The 18,535-nt window shown below is 41.4% G+C and overlaps 1 protein-coding gene across 1 annotated transcript in view; it reads right to left on the bottom strand.

The window, feature by feature from the left end:
- Positions 1-3,548: 3,548 nt before the first annotated feature.
- The window catches only part of CCR10 (C-C motif chemokine receptor 10), a 44,334-nt gene continuing 29,347 nt past the window's right edge, over positions 3,549-18,535 (bottom strand). Inside the window, exon 2 of the mRNA XM_063425401.1 lies at positions 3,549-4,692. Within this exon, the coding sequence (XP_063281471.1) occupies positions 3,628-4,692 (1,065 nt within the window). The 3' untranslated portion in view covers positions 3,549-3,627. The remainder of the gene's footprint in view (positions 4,693-18,535) is intronic.

Here is an 18,535-nt window from a genome sequence, read left to right as displayed (position 1 = left end):
TAATGTGTGTAGTCAACGTCAGTTAGCCTGTCGTGCAATCGATCTACTCTGATCGGGAAGCCCAATTAACGGTAGGGGTAGGAGTGGAGTGTATGGTGTTTAGTGATGGGAGGGGTAATATCTGAAAAAAGGTATACGTGGTCGTCCAGTTATCCGGGGTGGGCTCATGCCTGGTAAACGGTTCCCCTTATCCTAGGTGAGTACGGTCTATTCTGTGTGTAGGGTATCCTGTATCTTGTCTTCTTCGTGGAGAGTGTCTCTCGTGCTTATGGGAATTCTCTAGGTGTGCTGGTGTTCATAGAGGGCAAGTCAAAGTTTCCAAAGTTCTTCTAGCTTCTTTGTTTTCATATAGGAATCAGAGGATAGCACTTCGAATCTGTAGTCTTGATGTACTTTTTCTATCAATTCCTTGTTGGATGGACAGTATGCATCTTTCCAATGTAGTGCCAAGAGGTTCCTGGCTGCTAATCTTTTTGGTTTCCATCTTCCATGTATCTGGGAACAATAACAGGAGTCCTACCATAGGTGTGATGAGGTGGGTAGCGGGTACCAATTTATTTAGTGATGTTTGTGCGTACGACCATAGAGGTCTGATGTCCCTGCAATCCCACCATATGTGGGTCATAGGGGCCCTCCGAACAGGGCCGTCTTTAGGGCGGGGCAAACGGGGCAGCTGCCCCGGGCCCTGTCCCTGCTTGGGGGCCCAAGACAGCTGCTCCGTTTGCCCTCTGCCCGCAAACTATGGGGGCCCATTGGGTGGCTCATGCACTTAGGGCCACCCGGCGCGACCAGGCCCTTGCTTTTCGGCAGCACTGGGAGGAAGTGACAGCCACGCGTCACTTCCTCCCACAGAAACAGGAGCTGCGCAGGAGGAAGGATCTCTTCAGGAGGGGGCCAGGCCGGGAGAGCTTAACTGGACACCAGGGAAGCCACTCTCCAGGAAAAGGTAAGAAACTGGAGGGTGGTTATCAAATTTTGCATGAGTGTCTGAGTGTGTGTGTGTGTGTGTGTGTCAGTATATATGTATGTGTGTATGTCTGTTAGTGTGCCAGTATGTCTGTCAGTGTGTCAGTATGTCTGTGTGTGTGTGAGTCTGTCAGTGTCTGTGTGGTTCAGTATGTATGTGTGTATGTGTGTTTCAGTCTGGCTGTCTGTGAGTGTCAAAATGTCTGTATGTGTATGTATGTCAGTGTTTATGTGTATGTGTGTTTCAGTATGTCTGTCTGTGTGTATGTGTGACAGAATGTCTATGTGTGAGTCTGTCAGTGTCCGTGTGGGTCTGTATGTCTGTGTTTGTCATTATGTCTGTCAGTGTATGTGTTTCAGTATGTCCATCTGTCTGTGTGTTTCAGTATGGCTGTCTGTGTCAGTACGTCTGTCAGAATGTGTATCTGTATGTTGTCCATTTGTGTTTGTGTGTGTATCTGTATGTGTCAGTGCTTGTATCTGTATATCTGCATGTGTGTCAGGTTGGGTATCTGTGTGTCTGTATGTGTGTCAGTGTGTGTGTCGGTGTATCTATATGTAGTCAGTGTGTGTACCTTTGTATCTGCATGTATGTCAGTGTTTGTATCTGTGTGTCTATGTGTGTGTCAGTGTCTGTGTGTATCTATATGCGGTCAGTGTGTATCTGCATGTGTCAGGTAGTGTATTGGTGTGTATCTATATGTAGTAAAGGGGGCCCAAGTAAATGCTTGCCCAGGGTCCAATCAAAATAAAGATGGCCCTGCCTCCGAAGCCCCACATCTCCAGCACTGCGGGTATACATTGGGGTATATTTTATTCAGTCGGTGTGGGTGAGGTACCACCTATATACCACCTTCTTGTGGGCTTCTATATGGGAGCAGCAGGATGTGATGCCTCGGAGCGCAGAGAGGGATCTGAGCCACTGCTCGTCTGAGAGTCTGGGCATATTCTCTTTTTCCCATTGTGCTACATATGTGAATGAGAGGGGTGAAGCCTTATCTGAAAGTATTATGTAGCAAAGGGACAAGGCTTTAGGTTTAGTAGGGGCAGAGTGGCACCTCTCGATTAATGACGTGAGAGGATCGCTTCGCGTGGTCAATAGGTTCGGTGGTATAGACACCTTAGTGAGAATGATGCTCTTTAATTGTAAGTACGTAAAGATGAATGAGTTAGGTAGGTGGAACTGTTTTTGTAGTTCTGGGAAGGGTAGTATTGTCGAATTCGAATATAGATCTCGAATTCGGGAGATGCCCATGGAGCCGTTCAATGACAGCCATGGTGAGATCTTCTCCGGTGCCACTATTGGAGCATGTCGGGCTTCTTCCTCTTGTTTCACAGGGCACTATTTATCACAAGTGCAGGTAACCAGCACTCTAAGCATGGTTCTGCACTTTGAGCACTTAATTTAATTTACTTCTTCCCCTTTTTTTTCCTCCTGTAAGTCTAGACACTATACTTTTTAGTAGAGGATTGATTGTCCTAATAATCCACTTGCTACTGCATGAGAATAGGGTCTAGTTCAGAAATAAGTATTCTAGACTCTCTGAGATTTTCAATTACGTTCTCATACAGGCAAAACTACAGCTCTCTCTCTAAAAGACATTGCAACAATTTAGTAACTTTACATTGCAATTATCTTGTTCCTCTACTATGCATTAAGAGTTCACTACAGACCACTGAACTGTATTTTTCATACCTCAGTTTATTCCCTTATAGCGACCTATAGGGAATTCACTTTGGATTTTTAAGTTCTAGACTCTTTTACTCATGAAAGTATACCACGTTCCTATTCCAGATATAGACCAAGTCTGCAATCTTAGTAATAGGAAGCACTTCAATTTTGAGTAAAGAGAGGATGAGCCATTTGGCTTTTGATTATTCCTTTTGACCACCAAACATTGGTTTCATATGGGTCTCGTTACACATTTTTTCTTGTAAAATTGTAAATAATTACCAACTATATGAGCTTTAGTAACTATCTCCAGCTGGACACTCACCTGTAGAGTTTTCTACCCTAACAGGTAGAGAGTCATTCTAACTTGTTATGTTTAAGATTTTCCTAGTGTTGTCGGATCCCTGCCAGCCTTTTACAAAGCCAGATTGATTATTGTGTACTATGCGCGGCAGTATGTTAGCTAACCGCTTCGCGATGAGTTTAAATAAATCTTGGTATCACAATTAAATAAAGAGATAGGTCTAAAATTTGGGCAGTGGGGGGGGGGGGGGGGTTCCTTGGTTTTGGTAGTGTAGAAATATGGGCCTTAAGCATCTCCGGGGGCATGGTGCCTGTTTGAAAGCATTGGTTAAATAGGGTTGTCATATGGGGTGCCAGTATAGTTTTAAATGTATGATAACAGAGGTTGGTAAACCCATCAGGAATATATTCTGATTTTATATAACTGAACACACTTATGGAATTGGCTTTTAAATTGCTTTTTGAGGACTTTTTCAGCTGATCGCTCTCAGCCAATGAAGCTTCCAACACTCATGGATGAGGTGGCTGGCGCACAGCCAACCCTGATAAGTTGTCGGACTGCATTTAGTAGGGTGTGCTAGGGCACTCTTTGCACCATAGCCACCACAGCCACCACAGTGTGCTATAGTGGTTATGGTTCTTGGAGTGTTCTGTTAGATTTGTGGTTGAAGGAAATGGTGCTATAATTATAGAATAAAGCTGCTTGTTTCTCCTGCCATGGAGCTTGGACATGATTTGCTTGTTCCACAGTACTTGGCATATCTGGCCCTTGAGATGCACCCTACATTCTTTAGCAAATGTAAAATGTCCTTTCTGAACTTTACCCCAATAAATGCATATAGGATGGGATTTAAGCAACACCTGATGAATGCCAGGTTTCTGGTGACGATAAAGGCAACATCTTTATGCATTCTTGTTGTGCAAGACATCTGAGCTTTCTTCAGCAGGTCTGTGGTTTCAAGAAACATAACCAGGGTGTACGGGAGCTGGAAGAGAACGAACACAACCACAAGGGAGATGATAACTTTAAGAGCTTTGTGCTTCTCAAAGCTTCTGGCAGACATCAAGGTCTTGGCAATAAAGGAATAACAAAAGACCATGACAAAGAAAGGAATAATAAAACCAAAGCTGATCTGGGAGAAGTTGCTGATCCCTTTCACCATGGCAGTGACATCTTCTGGAAAAACCATACTGCAAATGTTCACTTCTTCCACCAGTTGAGATTTACTGTAAATAAACTGTGGGGATGTAAGCAAAACAGATAACACCCAGACCCCTGTGGAGACCAATTTGCTGTAAAAGATGGACTTTTGACGCATTCTATGGGCTTCAACTGCTTGAACTATTTCAATGTATCTGTCCACACTGATGGATGTTAGAAAGAGAAAGCCACTGAAGAAATTGATTGAATACATTCCTTCAACAATTTTGCACATTATATTACCAAACACCCATCCTTGGACTGCATTTACAGCTATAAAAGGTAGAGTCAGGAGAAGAAGGAGGTCGGCTATGGCTAAGTTGATCAAGTAGACATCTGTCATCGATTTAATTTTTCTGGAGAAGCTGTAAGTAGAAAGAACCAAACTGTTTCCAGCTATGCCAACCAGAAAAACGAGTGTACACAAACATGGTTGAAAAATTCGACTGAATTCATATATTTCCTTTCTGTTACAAATTACAGCCACTTCGTGGAAATATTCAGATGCAGCATAGTAATCAGTAGTGGGGTCATCATGGTAATCCGAAGTCTGCAAAAAAAGATATAAATATATGTAATAACCAACCAATCTTATCGCTTTTTTCTTTTTCTATTTTTTAATTTGATTAATCAATTTTTCATGTAATGGGACACTCTAAGCACTGTAACCACTGAGACCGCTGTAGAGATTATGGCTCTAGGAGCTTACAGCTGCCATCTCACTGTAAAAAGCCAAACTGTTTTCAAATGGCTTAACACTTACCTTGGTAGCCCTGGGACACATAATACAACTTATTTTCATGTACAGGTGATACTCGAAAAATTAGAATATCGTGCAAAAGTTCATTTATTTCAGTAATTCACCGTAAAAGGGGAAACTAATATATGAGATAGATGCATTACATGCAAAGCAAGATAGTTCAAGCCGTGATTTGTCATAAGTGCGATGATTATGGTTTACAGCTCATGAAAACCCAAATCCACAATCGACAAGGTGCAATATTCTAGGCTCACAGTGTCCCACTCTAATCAGCTAAGTAAGCCATAACACCTGCAAAGGGTTTGTGAGACTTAAAAATGGTCTCTCAGTCTGGTTCAGTAGGAATCACAATCATGGGGACGACTGCTGACCTAAAAGTTGTGCAGAAAACCATCATTGACACCCTCCATAAGGAGAGAAAGCCTCAAAATGTAATTGCGAAGGAAGTTGGATGTTCCCAAAGTGCTGTATCAAAGCACATTAATAGAAAGTTACGTGGAAGGGAAACCTGTGGAAGAAAAAGGTTCACAAGCAGCAGGGATGACCGCAGCCTGGAGAAGATTGTCAGGAATAGGCCATTCAAAAGTGTTGGGGACTTTCACAAGGAGTGGACTGAGGCTGGAGCCAGTGCATCAAGAGCCACCACACACAGATGGATCCTGGACATGGGCTTCAGATGTCGTATTCCTCTTGTCAAGCTGCTCCTGAACAACAAACAACGTCAGAGGCGTCTTAACTGGGCTAAAGAAAAACAGACCTGGTCTGTTGCTCAGTGGTCCAAAGTCCTCTTTTCTGATGAGAGCAACTTTTGCATCTCATTTGGAAACCAAGGACCCAGAGTCTGGAGGAAGAATGGAGAGGCACACACTGCAAGATGCTTGAAGTCCAGTGTGAAGTTTCCACAGTCTGTGTTGATTTGGGGAGCCATGTCATCTGCAGGTGTTGGTCCACTGTGCTTCATTAAGTCCAGGGTCAACGTAGCCGTCTACCAGGAGATTTTGGAGCACTTCATGCTTCCTTCCGCAGACGAGCTTTATGGGGATGCTGACTTCATTTTCCAGCAGGACTTGGCACCTGCCCACACTGCCAAAAGCACCAAAGCTTGGTTCAATGACCGTAGCATTACTGTGCTTGATTGGCCAGCAAACTCGCCTGACCTGAATCTATGGGGCATTGCCAAGAGAAAGATGAGAGACATGAGAACGAACAATGCAGAAGAGCTAAAGGCCGCTATTGAAGCATTCTGGTCTTCCATAACACCTCAGCAGTGCCACAGGCTGATAGCTTCCATGCCACACCGCATTGAGGCAGTAATTGCTGCAAAAGGGGCCCAAACCAAGTACTGAGTCCATATGCATGCGTATACTTTTCAGAGGTCTGATATTGTTCTATGTACACTCCTTGTTTTATTGATTGCATGTAATTTTCTAATTTACTGAGATTGTGGATTTGGGGTTTTCATGAGCTGTAAGCCATAATCATCGCACTTATGACAAATCATGGCTTGAACTATCTTGCTTTGCATGTAATGTGTCTATCTCATATATTAGTTTCCCCTTTTGCGTTGCATTACTGAAATAAATGAACTTTTGCACAATATTCAAATTTTTCGAGTATCACCTGTATATAAGTAAATGTTTTGTGCTCATTTTAGTATTATTAACTTTGTCGAAGGCTTAAGAGAATTCATTGGCTATGAATTGTCAGTGCACACTCTGAACCCATAAATTATATCTACAGACTGGAGAACGGAGCCTGGTCGGATCTTGCAGCCCTTGAATTGTGCACAGGGTCCCTTTTAAATCAACAGTTCTTCAATGACCGCAGATTTGTGAGGAAGTGAGTTAATGCACTTCCTCCTACCATACAGAGAGTCGTATGGAAAGACAAAAGAGAGAGGAGGAGACATAGAGGAAGAAAATTGCCTACACCAGCCCAGAAGGATGACTTGTGTCTGCGTTTGTGTATTAGTGTGTCAGTGTGTATCTGTGTCATGTCCCTTTAACAGTGATTCCTTTATTACTGGGCTATTTCAACTAAACGTGTGGTTTGCTCTGGTCTCTATTATTTGAGTATGATATATGCCTCTGTGTTCGCTCTCTTTTCCCTAGCAAAGCTGAGAACTGACCTTATGATCCTCAGTGCTGCTGCAGCCTGTTGCCAAACCAGTCTGCCAATGGACTATCAACTTGCTCCTCCATCGACTGATTAATTGTGTTTAATCCAGATAGGAATTAGGACCTCTCTGTTTAACGCATTCCTTGATATTGCAAACTCCACTTCTCCAGGAGCCTGCTACACAATATCTTCTCTGAAGTCCGCGTCATGACCCACGCTTTGCACAGGTTACCCAGCCACTCCCTACGGACTGCCATCTGGCTGTGCTCACAGTAATATAAGGTCAGATCCTCTCCTGGGCTCAGTTTAGTGGATAAGCTCAATTTTTATTGCAGTTTTTTCTACTAGTTGCTTTGATTACTTGGGCCCGTTTTTTTTGTTTTGTTTTTTTTTTAGTTATTTCTGCATATAGCAAATAAAGTAGTATCTGTGAAGTTAACTATCTTGGTAAGAAATTGCATAATTGAAATGGGCTTCTCCTGTGGGAAATAACCTTAACCATCTGTGTGTGGCAGTGTTTGTGTATATGTGAATACAACCCTGCATTTAAATGCCAACACTACAAGTAAATCCACCTCTGCAATCAAACACCAATATTACATATACATATCCCCGAATTCAAATGGCCACACTACATCCAAACTCCAGCAATACATACAAACACACATCTGCATTCAAACAAAAATACTACATACAAATACAGCCCTGCATTCACATACATAATACAAAAAAAAAACACATTTAAACACACAGACACAATTCACAAAAACTATATTGCAAAGATGAGCAATTGGTAGATTGCCAAGTATCAAAAACAAATGTATATACTTTATTGCAAACCGATGTGTCAAGCAGTAATCTGAAGTACCTGTGTAACTCCTTTAATGGTGTCACACCTTACGTGACAGGTGTGAAATTAACCTAGTTGATTCTAAATCAACATTGATATGTGTGTATTTTTCTTTAAACAGTTTTAAATAGTACTATTTGTTGTGTTATTAATTTTTTGTTTGTACTGTTTGTACTATATTTTATTCTCCTCATCATTACCATGAGTCTCAACTTTTAACACAAGCGGATCCATGAATTCATGTTATTTATTCCAAATTTACATGTTGTCATTCATTTAAAAACAAACAAACATTAATTTGTAGATTATAAAAACAAAGACACCACTCTGCATTGAAATCAGACTGTTGCTGTGATGCCAGTTGCTGTCATGCAAGAAGTGTGTGTTCTTCCCCAGTTTGTGGCAAAATTAAAAATCGCTTCAAAATTAGTTTTTCACCTTTTGAAGAATCAGTAATACAGATATGTGAAAAGCTGAACATTGCTTACTTTTTTTTCAGTCTGTGATTCCTTGTTAGACTAATTTGCATATGTTCCCCCTTTGATTCCTTTGCTGTAGTAACATCAGTGCAAATTTGTAATTCCTGTGGGAAAAGCAAGTCTTATGGCTTGACAGGTGTGCAGATTTGTGTTCAACATTGTATTAATTATATGTATATATATACATATATGTATATAATATACACTCCAAGCACTATAACCATAACAGAACAGTTTGACTTCTTACTTGGGGTCCACAGGGAGCGACTCCCTCAACTACAAACAGAAAACTACAACAGAGAATAGCTCATTGGCTGATGGAGCTTAGTTCTAAAGTCATCTTCCGTCTCTGTCATTTGTAGTGGAGAAGGGATGCAGGTAGTATGTCAAACTGTTCTAAAATGGTTTGACTACGTACAATGGAGGCACGGATACCAAAGCACTCCTTGCCATGCTGGCACCATAACCACTACAGCATGCAGTAGTGATTACATTGCTTGCACTATACTATTAAAGTCTAAAAAATAAATATCATTGCAACATTTTAAACATTAATTGGGATGGTTAGTGCCCACAGGGTGATGTAAAAATGTGTAATCTGGTTCAATGAAGATCCCTGTTGTATATTTCCTTGTTCTATAATGATGGATCAGTCCATGACATTCAGTATGCCACAAGCATGTTCCCAATCTGTAAATTGTGCATGAAATTATATTAAAAAAATACAACTACATGTTTTTTTTGTGTGTTTTTTTTTGCACAATGTCTAAGAAAAAATACCCAATCATGATAATTCACATCCTCTGTTCTTACTTGTGCTTCCTGTTTGAACATAGACTTTGAAATTGACACGCAAGTTGATAAACATTTGGCTATCTCTCATCTTGTGAACAGGATGTTTCAGTGTGATTTGATTAAAAAAATCAGTGCAAACATCTTGATAAACCCTTTTTGTTTTGAAAAGAGTAATCTGTTCTTTATCCACCAGAATCAAAGTACACGTCTTTTGTCTCTTTTGTCTCGGAACTAGGACCATCTCTACTTGTAATCTATACTCGTGGAAATCTATGTTGTAGGACCATCTTTTAACAGATTGCAAGCACTTGATAGCAGATTTACTTGAACTGATTGCAGATTTAAAAAAATAGCAGATTAAAAATTATCGCTCCCCCTCTATCTGGCTTGTAGATAGCGTGCAAAGGAGGCCACTATTTCAGACATTATTGAGTTCAATGTGTTTAATTCATTGTGCAAATATGTAGAGTTCACACATCTTTATCTATGTATTCATTAAAATAACACTTTAAGCTTTTACTTCCAGAACAGCCTGAATTTTGTGTGCCTTTGATTTATCAAGGTTCTCTAAACATTCCTTAGAAATTCTGGTGCATGGTAAGCATGCCGCAAATCTCATTTCCAACACACCACTATTAGCATTAGGTCTGTTGGCTGTTGAAAACATTGGAGAACTCGTTTTCATAACGGGAGACACATTATTCTGTTGGAAGTAGCCATTAGAATAGGGGTAGGCAATCTTTAAAGGGATCATATATAGGTCCCTACAGTGCCCCCCTCCCTCACGACCCCTTCCCATGGGGCTGAAGGGGTTAAAACCCCTTCAGCCACTTACCCGAATCCAGCGCCGATGTCCCTCGGCGCTGGTTCAGGCTCTGCCTACGCTCCCCATGCGTGCATTAGACCTCTCCATAGGAAAGCATTATTCAATGTTTTCCTATAGGGAAAATCTGCCGCTGGAGGTCGATGAGGACGTACGGTGCCAGATAACAGACCAAAAGTCTGTTTGGATTCTGGAAGTGCCCCCAGTGGATGTCTGGTAGACAGCCACTGAGGGCAGACTTAGAGCTGCAACGTAGATTGCAGCACTAAGTGTAATAGGGATACAGCACCCAGACCACTTGTGGGTACCAGGATGGCCAGGTACACATTAAGGGCAGGATCTGTGACAGCTGCTGTGGTGGCCCGCTCAACTCCAGTGTGGATTTTTCTGTTAAGTGCTGAGAGGAAGTGAACTGAGATCACTTCCTCTAAGTGCTGCAATGGGTAAATTGAGTATTGTCCCTCAATACCTTGCTTGCAAATCTCTACACAATGCTGCTTCAACCTACCTATCCTCTCTAATACACATATATATGTCCCGTCTAGGCCCCTACGCTCTGCCGAAGACCTAATTCTAACCGTACTCCAATCTCTAATATTCACCTTAAAGACTTCTCTAGGGCTGCACCATTTTTTAATGGAACGCCATTCTCCTCTCTATTAGACTTTCTCCCAGACTCCACTCCTACAAAACATCTTTGAAAACGTATTCAGGCAAGCATATCAATTAAACTGTCAACAGCTTTCCTTCCCTGCACCCTGATTCCTCTCCTGTAACGGTCATCAAAACAAAACACTAAGCCCTCAATGAATACTACCCTAGCAACCTACGTTTCTACTCTACCCTCACCTTTTGTGTCACTATACCCCACACCCTCTGCAAAAGTTTGCATACCCTGGCAAAAATTGTGAAATGTTGAATTTCACAAGGTGACACACACAGATTAAAATGGCAATTAAAGGTTAATTTCCTTCACCTATGGCTTTTAAATTGCAATTAGTGTTTGTCTATAAATAGTCAGTGAGTTTATATATTACCAATTCTTTCAGGGTATGCAAACTTTTGAGCACAACTGTAGGCTCATTGAGCAGGGCCCTCAATCCCTCTGTTCCTGTGTGTCCAACCTGTCTGGTTACAAAATACGTGTCTGTTAGTCCAAATGGCCAATTGGAAGTGTGGGCCCTGCTCATCAGCAGAGTGCTGATATTGTTACAAGAAAGAAGTATTGGGGGCAATGTTGTATGGCTTTGCACGTATCAATACTGAAATGTAATTTCCACCAATGAAGGTAAATGAAGTAAGACAAGAGGTGCTATTTTTTGTGTAACTGCTTAAAGGACCACTATAGTGCCAGGAAAAAAAACTCGTTTTCCTGGCACTATAGTGCCCTGAGGGTGCCCCCCCCCCCCATAGGGACCCCCTCCCGCCGGGCTCTGGGGAAAGGAAAGGGGTTAAAACGTACCTTTCTCCAGCGCCGGGCGGGGAGCTCTTCTCCTCCGATCCTCCTCCTCTCCTCCCATTCGGCTGAATGCGCACGCAGGGCAAGAGCTATGGACGCTTGCGTGCTCTCACTGTGATTTTCACAGTGAGAATCACGCAAGCGCCTCTAGCGGCTGTCAGTGAGACAGCCACTAGAGGATTTGAGGGCTGGATTAACCTATTTATAAACATAGCAGTTTCTCTGAAACTGCTATGTTTATAAAAAAAAAATGGGTTAACCCTAGCTGGACCTGGCACCCAGACCACTTCATTAAGCTGAAGTGGTCTGGGTGCCTAGAGTGGTCCTTGAAAGATGGTTTGAGCTAGAACCAATCCACTCATAGCAGTGTAACCACTACAAAACACTGTAGTGGTTATAATGCTTAAGAACCCCTTTAATATAAGCCACCCTAGTACTTTTCATATTGTGTGCAAATAAATCAATTCTTTATTAAAGATTTTCATAGGTTGATAGGATAAGCATCTGATATAAATACATATAATTTTGGTTATTTTTTTATTCTATTTATCTATTTTTTTACTTTTTTAATGATTGATATTTATATATATAAAAAAATATATATATATATATATATATAATCAAAGAAAGTTTCAAAGTATAGGCAGCACTCTCGGTCTTATGAATAAATCGGATATTCTTATTATTTCATATGAAAAATGATGATCGACATTTCGGTCCTCACAGGGACCTTCCTCAGGATCAAGTATATATCTGTTTTTAAACCTTTAACTAAACAGAAGCACTGTTTCCAAACCCAAAGCAGAGTATAGGTCATTTTTTATTGTTATTATTTATTTGTTTAGCGTGTGCCCAGGAGGTAAAACCACAGCGGACATGGTAATTATGGCAGTTTATATTGTGGGTTGCTTAAAAATAACAACCCCTCCCTGATTCTACATTAGCTTTGCAAACTGACCACAAAAAAAAATTGCCTTGCCTTGGTTTAGTGCCACAGTTAGTGTTGGTTGTTTTTATTGTGTGTTTTTTTGGGTATTTTTTGGCTTTGTTTTATAAGAACAGGCGGTTTGCAAAAAGCAGAACTGGTAAGAAATTCTGCTATGGAATCAATGAACACAAATTCAATTGAGAGTTAAATATACTTTGGAGGTAACTTATGAAAATAACACTCAATATATTATATATAAAAACTAAATATATATATATATATATATATATATATATATATATATATATATATATATATATATGTGTGTGTGTGTGTGTGTGTGTGTGTATTATACACAAACCCACATACAAGTGATTGCAACAAAATTACCAGAGAACCCCTCAAGAGAACTGATTTTAGGCTGTAGTATATGAATTACAGTTACAAAGATACAAAATATTAAGTTGCTTGTTGAAAAGGTCTGACAACATTTTAGGACATGAGTTTTCAAATCAACTTGAAGCTATAGTTTCACAGAAGCCATGTAAGTGCTACGTGAATTGCATAATCCTTGATTACAATACTGCCTGCATATCTCATCTTTTGATAGGAAGATCTCATCTGTTGATGATCTTAAATTAATAAAAGCTAAATTCTACATGTGGAATTGTTACCAAGAAGTTTAGAGGAACATCACTCTCAGCTGATCAATGTGTTAATTCTACATTATCAGTGGGACCAATAAATGAGTGGCAGTGGAGAGCATGAGAACCCTCATTTAACCCCTTAAGGACCAAACTTCTGGAATAAAAGGGAATCATGACATGTCACACATGTCATGTGTCCTTAAGGGGTTAAACATTCTCCTACTTTCCATCTACAGCACATGCACTTTAGTTGCTGATATGTTTCTTGTATCAAATATGCTTTGCTAGAAGAATATAGAAAAAGACTGAAAACTGATTTCACTCCATTAAGATGCGGATGTATGGCCAATGAAGTCAGTATATGAGGAAGGTGTGACCTGCTTCACACTCTTGGGCTTTGTGACACTGTCCTTGGTTCTTGTCCTATCTCTCCCACCAGTAAATAAAATGCATTTGGTGAAGCACTCACAGGTAGACAGTGAAGTAGAACGGCCACCATAAATGCATTAAATATAAATACAAGAATGAAAAAAAACAACACTCTGGAATGTTTAAATTCCGAATGTCCACAGCAACAGATTTCTAAAGACAAGTGGTACATATATAGTGCAGACTGTGTATATCTGTAAAACGTAGTAACATGGAAACCTACTTACAGGTTTTGGAGCAACCACAAATTACTCAATCCAGCAGCATAGGGGGTATAATCCCCACCAAGGATGAATTCACATAGGAGGCAGCAGAGTTAAAGAGGATGGCCAGGAAGGTAAGACATATAACATAATGTATTCCCATCCAAAATAAAAAGAACAAAATCCTATCTCTCCCAATGTTCCTTCAGAATATTCTTTTGATAACACAGCTACTGATCTTTTCCTATCCTCCATTTGCAAATGAACTGCTAATACCGGCCTGCAGAATTTCTCAAGGATTGTTCCTATGGATTGTCAGGATCGGGACAGGGATCCAACACGCAGAGTACAAACAGTAGCCAGATACTTATACCGGACCTTAGAATGGCCGGACTAACGTAAGTAGTACAGTATAGAATGGTCAAAGACAAGCCGAGGTCGAGGGTAACAGAAGACAGGTAAGCGAGAGACAAGCCGAATCAAGGGTAACAGAGATAAGCAGAGTAAGGTAAACAAGCCGGGTCAAAACCAAAAGGGATAATAGAATACACAAGCACTGAGTGACTAGAACAAGCTAGAACCACGACAGGGCAATGAGCTAATGAACGAAGCTCTGTTAAATACCCTGTTCAGAGCAGTAACCACGCCTCCGAGGCGTCCTGATTGGTCCTGCAGCAATTGAGTGACAGGTCGTTCCGGAGGAGTGTCCTGATGACAACTTCCTGCCTAGATGCTGTAAAAGGCAGTCACTCCCTCGCGGCCGGCCTTGCATGACCGGATAGACCTTGGGGAAGGGAGCCATCAGGCCGTCTGGATGAAGGAACAGCTAAATCTCTACCTCTTTCGGAGGTAGAGACCGCAGGTACCCTGACATGGATCAATCTGCCTCTCCCATCAGACTTTCCCCTAGTCTTCAATCCTTTAAGATGCTCCTGAACCTCATCTCTTCAGGAAAGCCTGTAAGCATCCTGGGTAATTTTCATTCCTGAAGTTGTATGCCTCCTGTCTAACATGGGCCTTGACTTAATATTGTTGGATAAGAAATTTCAAATGGGGGGCGGAGCCTAGCATCCGGACGGAGCGGTCGTGCTGTGCCTCAGCTCCCGCTCCACTCGACAGTTTTCGGGGATAATTCCCCCAAATATCGGCACGACCACAACTGAACGGCACCTAGCATGTCGGGGAAACTCGGGGGTACCGTCCGGTACCAAACTTTGACCCATCACCTCTCGGAGACCGGGCAGAGCACCCAGAGGCCTACCGGAGATCGGGCAGCAGGGAGGCGGCCGCTCCCCAGCCTGACCAACCAGGACAAAGATTCCTCGAAAGAGCCATCTCCTACCCCCCCCCCTGGACCGATGGGGGATATCTCGGTCCACACCCAACGACAGGCTCCATAAGCATTTAGAGCAATCTTGTACTCTGCAACTTCAAGACAGCCTACCGCATGGGGAACCCAAAATGGCGGCGGCAAGCGACCCGCGCAGCTCAAACCGCTTACCTGATACAGGGGAGCTCTACGATATTCACCAACGTATAAACGCAACATTTGCAAGATTCTGGCGTAAACTGGAGCAGAGGCTTCAAACCCAGAGGGCAAGCAAGATACCTCAACCGGCAGCTTACAAGCCGAACCGACCCTGCAGCGTGCAGAAAAAGGCGAGATCGCAACCAAGGCCAGACCGCAAGCTTGAGGTGAGAGACACGGGGAAGAGGCGTCCCTCACCGGGCACAGCACCTACCCACAAGAAAACCGCTCACACACGCAGCCCACCCAGCCCGGGTGCCAGGAGGGAAATACCTCCACAGCATCGACCACCCTGCAGGAGGAATGCCCGCCGCTGGCGGCGACAGAGATCCGGCACCAACTGCACCCATAATGGGATTGCCTCGACCTCACAGAGCCATCGAGCCAGTGGTCAGCAGATGCCACCCCCCGAAGGGGCCTGGGGCAGGAAGGGGCCCGCGCCCTGTGCCAATCGCTCCAATGCTTGGGACTGTTCACCATGTGCCTTACCAATGCCGACTACAGGTATAGGATGACTCCAGGTAATTCTCAATGCCGCACCGCGGCCTAATCTGCTGCCACCCCGCCTCAGCAGCGCAGCTATAGTAGACTATGCCCTGACGGACTTTACACATGACTCCCCGTGAGGCAATCAACCGACGTCGAGGCAAAGTTACCCTCCTAACGCGACTCTACATGCTCATGCTGGGGGACAGTAAGCAGCCACCAGTTCAACCTGCTAGACCCCATCCTGAGGGACACTACGGGACTTTTACTCACCTGATCGTACCTTCAAGCATTTATGTGATCCCTAATATGTACACCGTCCTACCTGCTAACTGCTAAGTAACCGTTGTAGTCCCAAGACTGCTCACTCAACTACTAGCATACCTTGCATTTGCATGTTTTCATAGTCTAGCGTTATGCAAGGATAGCCAGCCTGTTAACATGATCTTTCCAGCTTCTCTTAGCCATTAGACACAGATGACTTATAATGTTTTAGCACTGCCCTATTTGCACTGTTCTGCTTAATGTCTCTCCCTTTTGTCATTTAAGCCTGTTTGTCTCATGTTATTGCCAGACCGACGAATAGAACTAGCTTGTTTGCAGCATACTGATACACTTGAAGTCGATATTATACTGCAGTATATGATCCAGCCTGTTTCTAATACATATTATATAATTGAGATCTAAACTGATGATCACTCATGTGTTGTTTCGCCAGCCTAAGCTTGTATACCTATATAACACTACTGTTGAAACTCTTAATTAACAAAAAAAAAAAAAGAGGCCGTTACTCTCGGGAGTACATGCAATCTTTGTATAAACCAATTGTGCATAACCTGTACTTTTCATGCATTAACCCCCTGTCTTACTTTCTGTAATGATCCAACTTTTGCCTCAATAAAAACAAAGATTGACAAAAAAAAAAAAAGAAATTTCAAATGATTTAATATTGTTGGAAAACTTTTTTTGATTTAATTATTTATTTTTATTTTGTAAATATTAAAATATCAAAAAATATATAACCCATAAAAATATATCAATACACATAACTACCAAAATATTAAATCATGTTAAACGTTTACCCAAAATTATTGAAAAGCTTCTTCAAAAAAATTTAAGTCAAGGCCATAGTTGGAGGCTGTCGACCTCGCTCTCTTAACTTCCAACTCTACTGAATTCTTATCGATCTTATCCCCCACTTTGCTCTTCCTCTTGCTATTTATAGAGCATCACCATATTGTTTTTTTAAAAAAAAACGTACATTCTAAAGACATATGGAGATGTTATCTCTTAAAGTGAACCTGTTTCTAGAGTGGCTTATAACTGCAGTAATTCACAATCAAAGGTCTCGATTTAATAAGCTTTCCAAATGATTCAATGCGATTTTGATAAACTTTCCAAGTTATTATTGCTATTGTAATTAGTAACTTAATTCTGCAATGCTTTAGAAATTTTGAGAGGAACATGTTGACGAAGGACTCTCTCAGATGATTTACAGAAATTCCTGTAGACTTTAATAGTGGCTTAAAGTAGATAAATCATTTGGAATAAAAAATTCTAACACTATTGAATCATTTGGAAGCTTGTTAAATAAAGGGCAAAGTTCTTACAAATGCCCATAAGCCGGGTATTTGCCCATTTTCATATATGTGAAATATAGAAGAGGTAAGGAATACCGTATAATATCTAAACATTTTCAACATCCCTAATATTTCTAAAATGTTATGAAAGTGGGCCTCCAGACCAAGTGAATGCTTAAGGACATGCCTTGACAGCAGTGTTAATTTTGTGGACTATCAATTTTAGTCAAATTTTAGCAACCTAAATCGACTACAACTAGACTAAAACCAAAACAATTCAGATGACTAAAATACGACTAAAACTAAAATGGCATTTTAGTCAAAAGACTATGACTAAAATTAAATTAACATTTGCAGCCAAAATTACAGTTTCAGTGAATGTAAGAAGGATGGCAACAGAATGGCAAGCATTTAGAATCCTGACACTGATCCTTAGGAAATTAAATTAATATTTTCTTTTGAAAGTTTAGAACATAACTATGTTCTATGTACTCGTATTGTGATGTATTCTAGTAGTATTCTATTACAGTAACTCTCTCTCTCTCTCTCTCTCTCTCTCTCTGTCATGATTCCCTTTTATTCCAGAAGTTTGGTCCTTAAGCGGTTAAGAAAAGTAGGACTCTAAAGGACACCTGCCTATGCTGTAATTTGCAGTAAACAAGCATTAAAAAATTCTTAATAATCATGCATATTTAAGCAAAGTCTAAAATATCAGTTAACACGTTCAACCTTTTGCTTCCACTTTTAGTATTCTGTGCACACATTATTTTTGATCCTACACATTTACTGTCAAAAACTGGAGGATTGCCCTCCATTGTTTAGGAAACCACACAGAACACAGTTTTAGAACCACAGTGTTTGAAGTATGTTCCTGCAGCAGATATACATCTATAGAAACATAGAATGTGACGGTAGATAAGAGCCGTTCGGCCCATCTTTATTCTTCTTCTTACTGGATTTTTTCTTAAGATGACTAGGGCCTAGAGGGTTTGGTCAAATAGGGTCTTTAGAATCCTTGGACCCTGAGAGTTGGTTGTTGGTGACTTTAATTATGTTTATGACCAGAGGTGGGTACTATCTAAAATTACATGAGTTAAAGGAAAACGTAGGTGCAATTCTCTTGCCCATAACAGGTTAGTGATAACATTCCTCTACACCTACACAGGGTGAATTAAAAGGGGATGTTTGTTGGGGACGTGTTCTGTCTGGGGTCCTGGGAAATTGTACATGTTCTTCTGAATCCACTTTCACTGGTAGTGTGTGTGTATGTACAAGACCAGCTTGTCTCTCATAGGTTATTGGTGAGTC

The sequence above is a fragment of the Pelobates fuscus genome, chromosome 6, assembly GCF_036172605.1.
Source record: "Pelobates fuscus isolate aPelFus1 chromosome 6, aPelFus1.pri, whole genome shotgun sequence".
In the NCBI taxonomy this organism is placed as follows: Eukaryota; Metazoa; Chordata; class Amphibia; order Anura; family Pelobatidae; genus Pelobates; species Pelobates fuscus.
The sequence above is the reverse complement of the archived record's forward strand: the minus strand, read 5'-3'. Positions and strand labels throughout refer to the sequence as shown.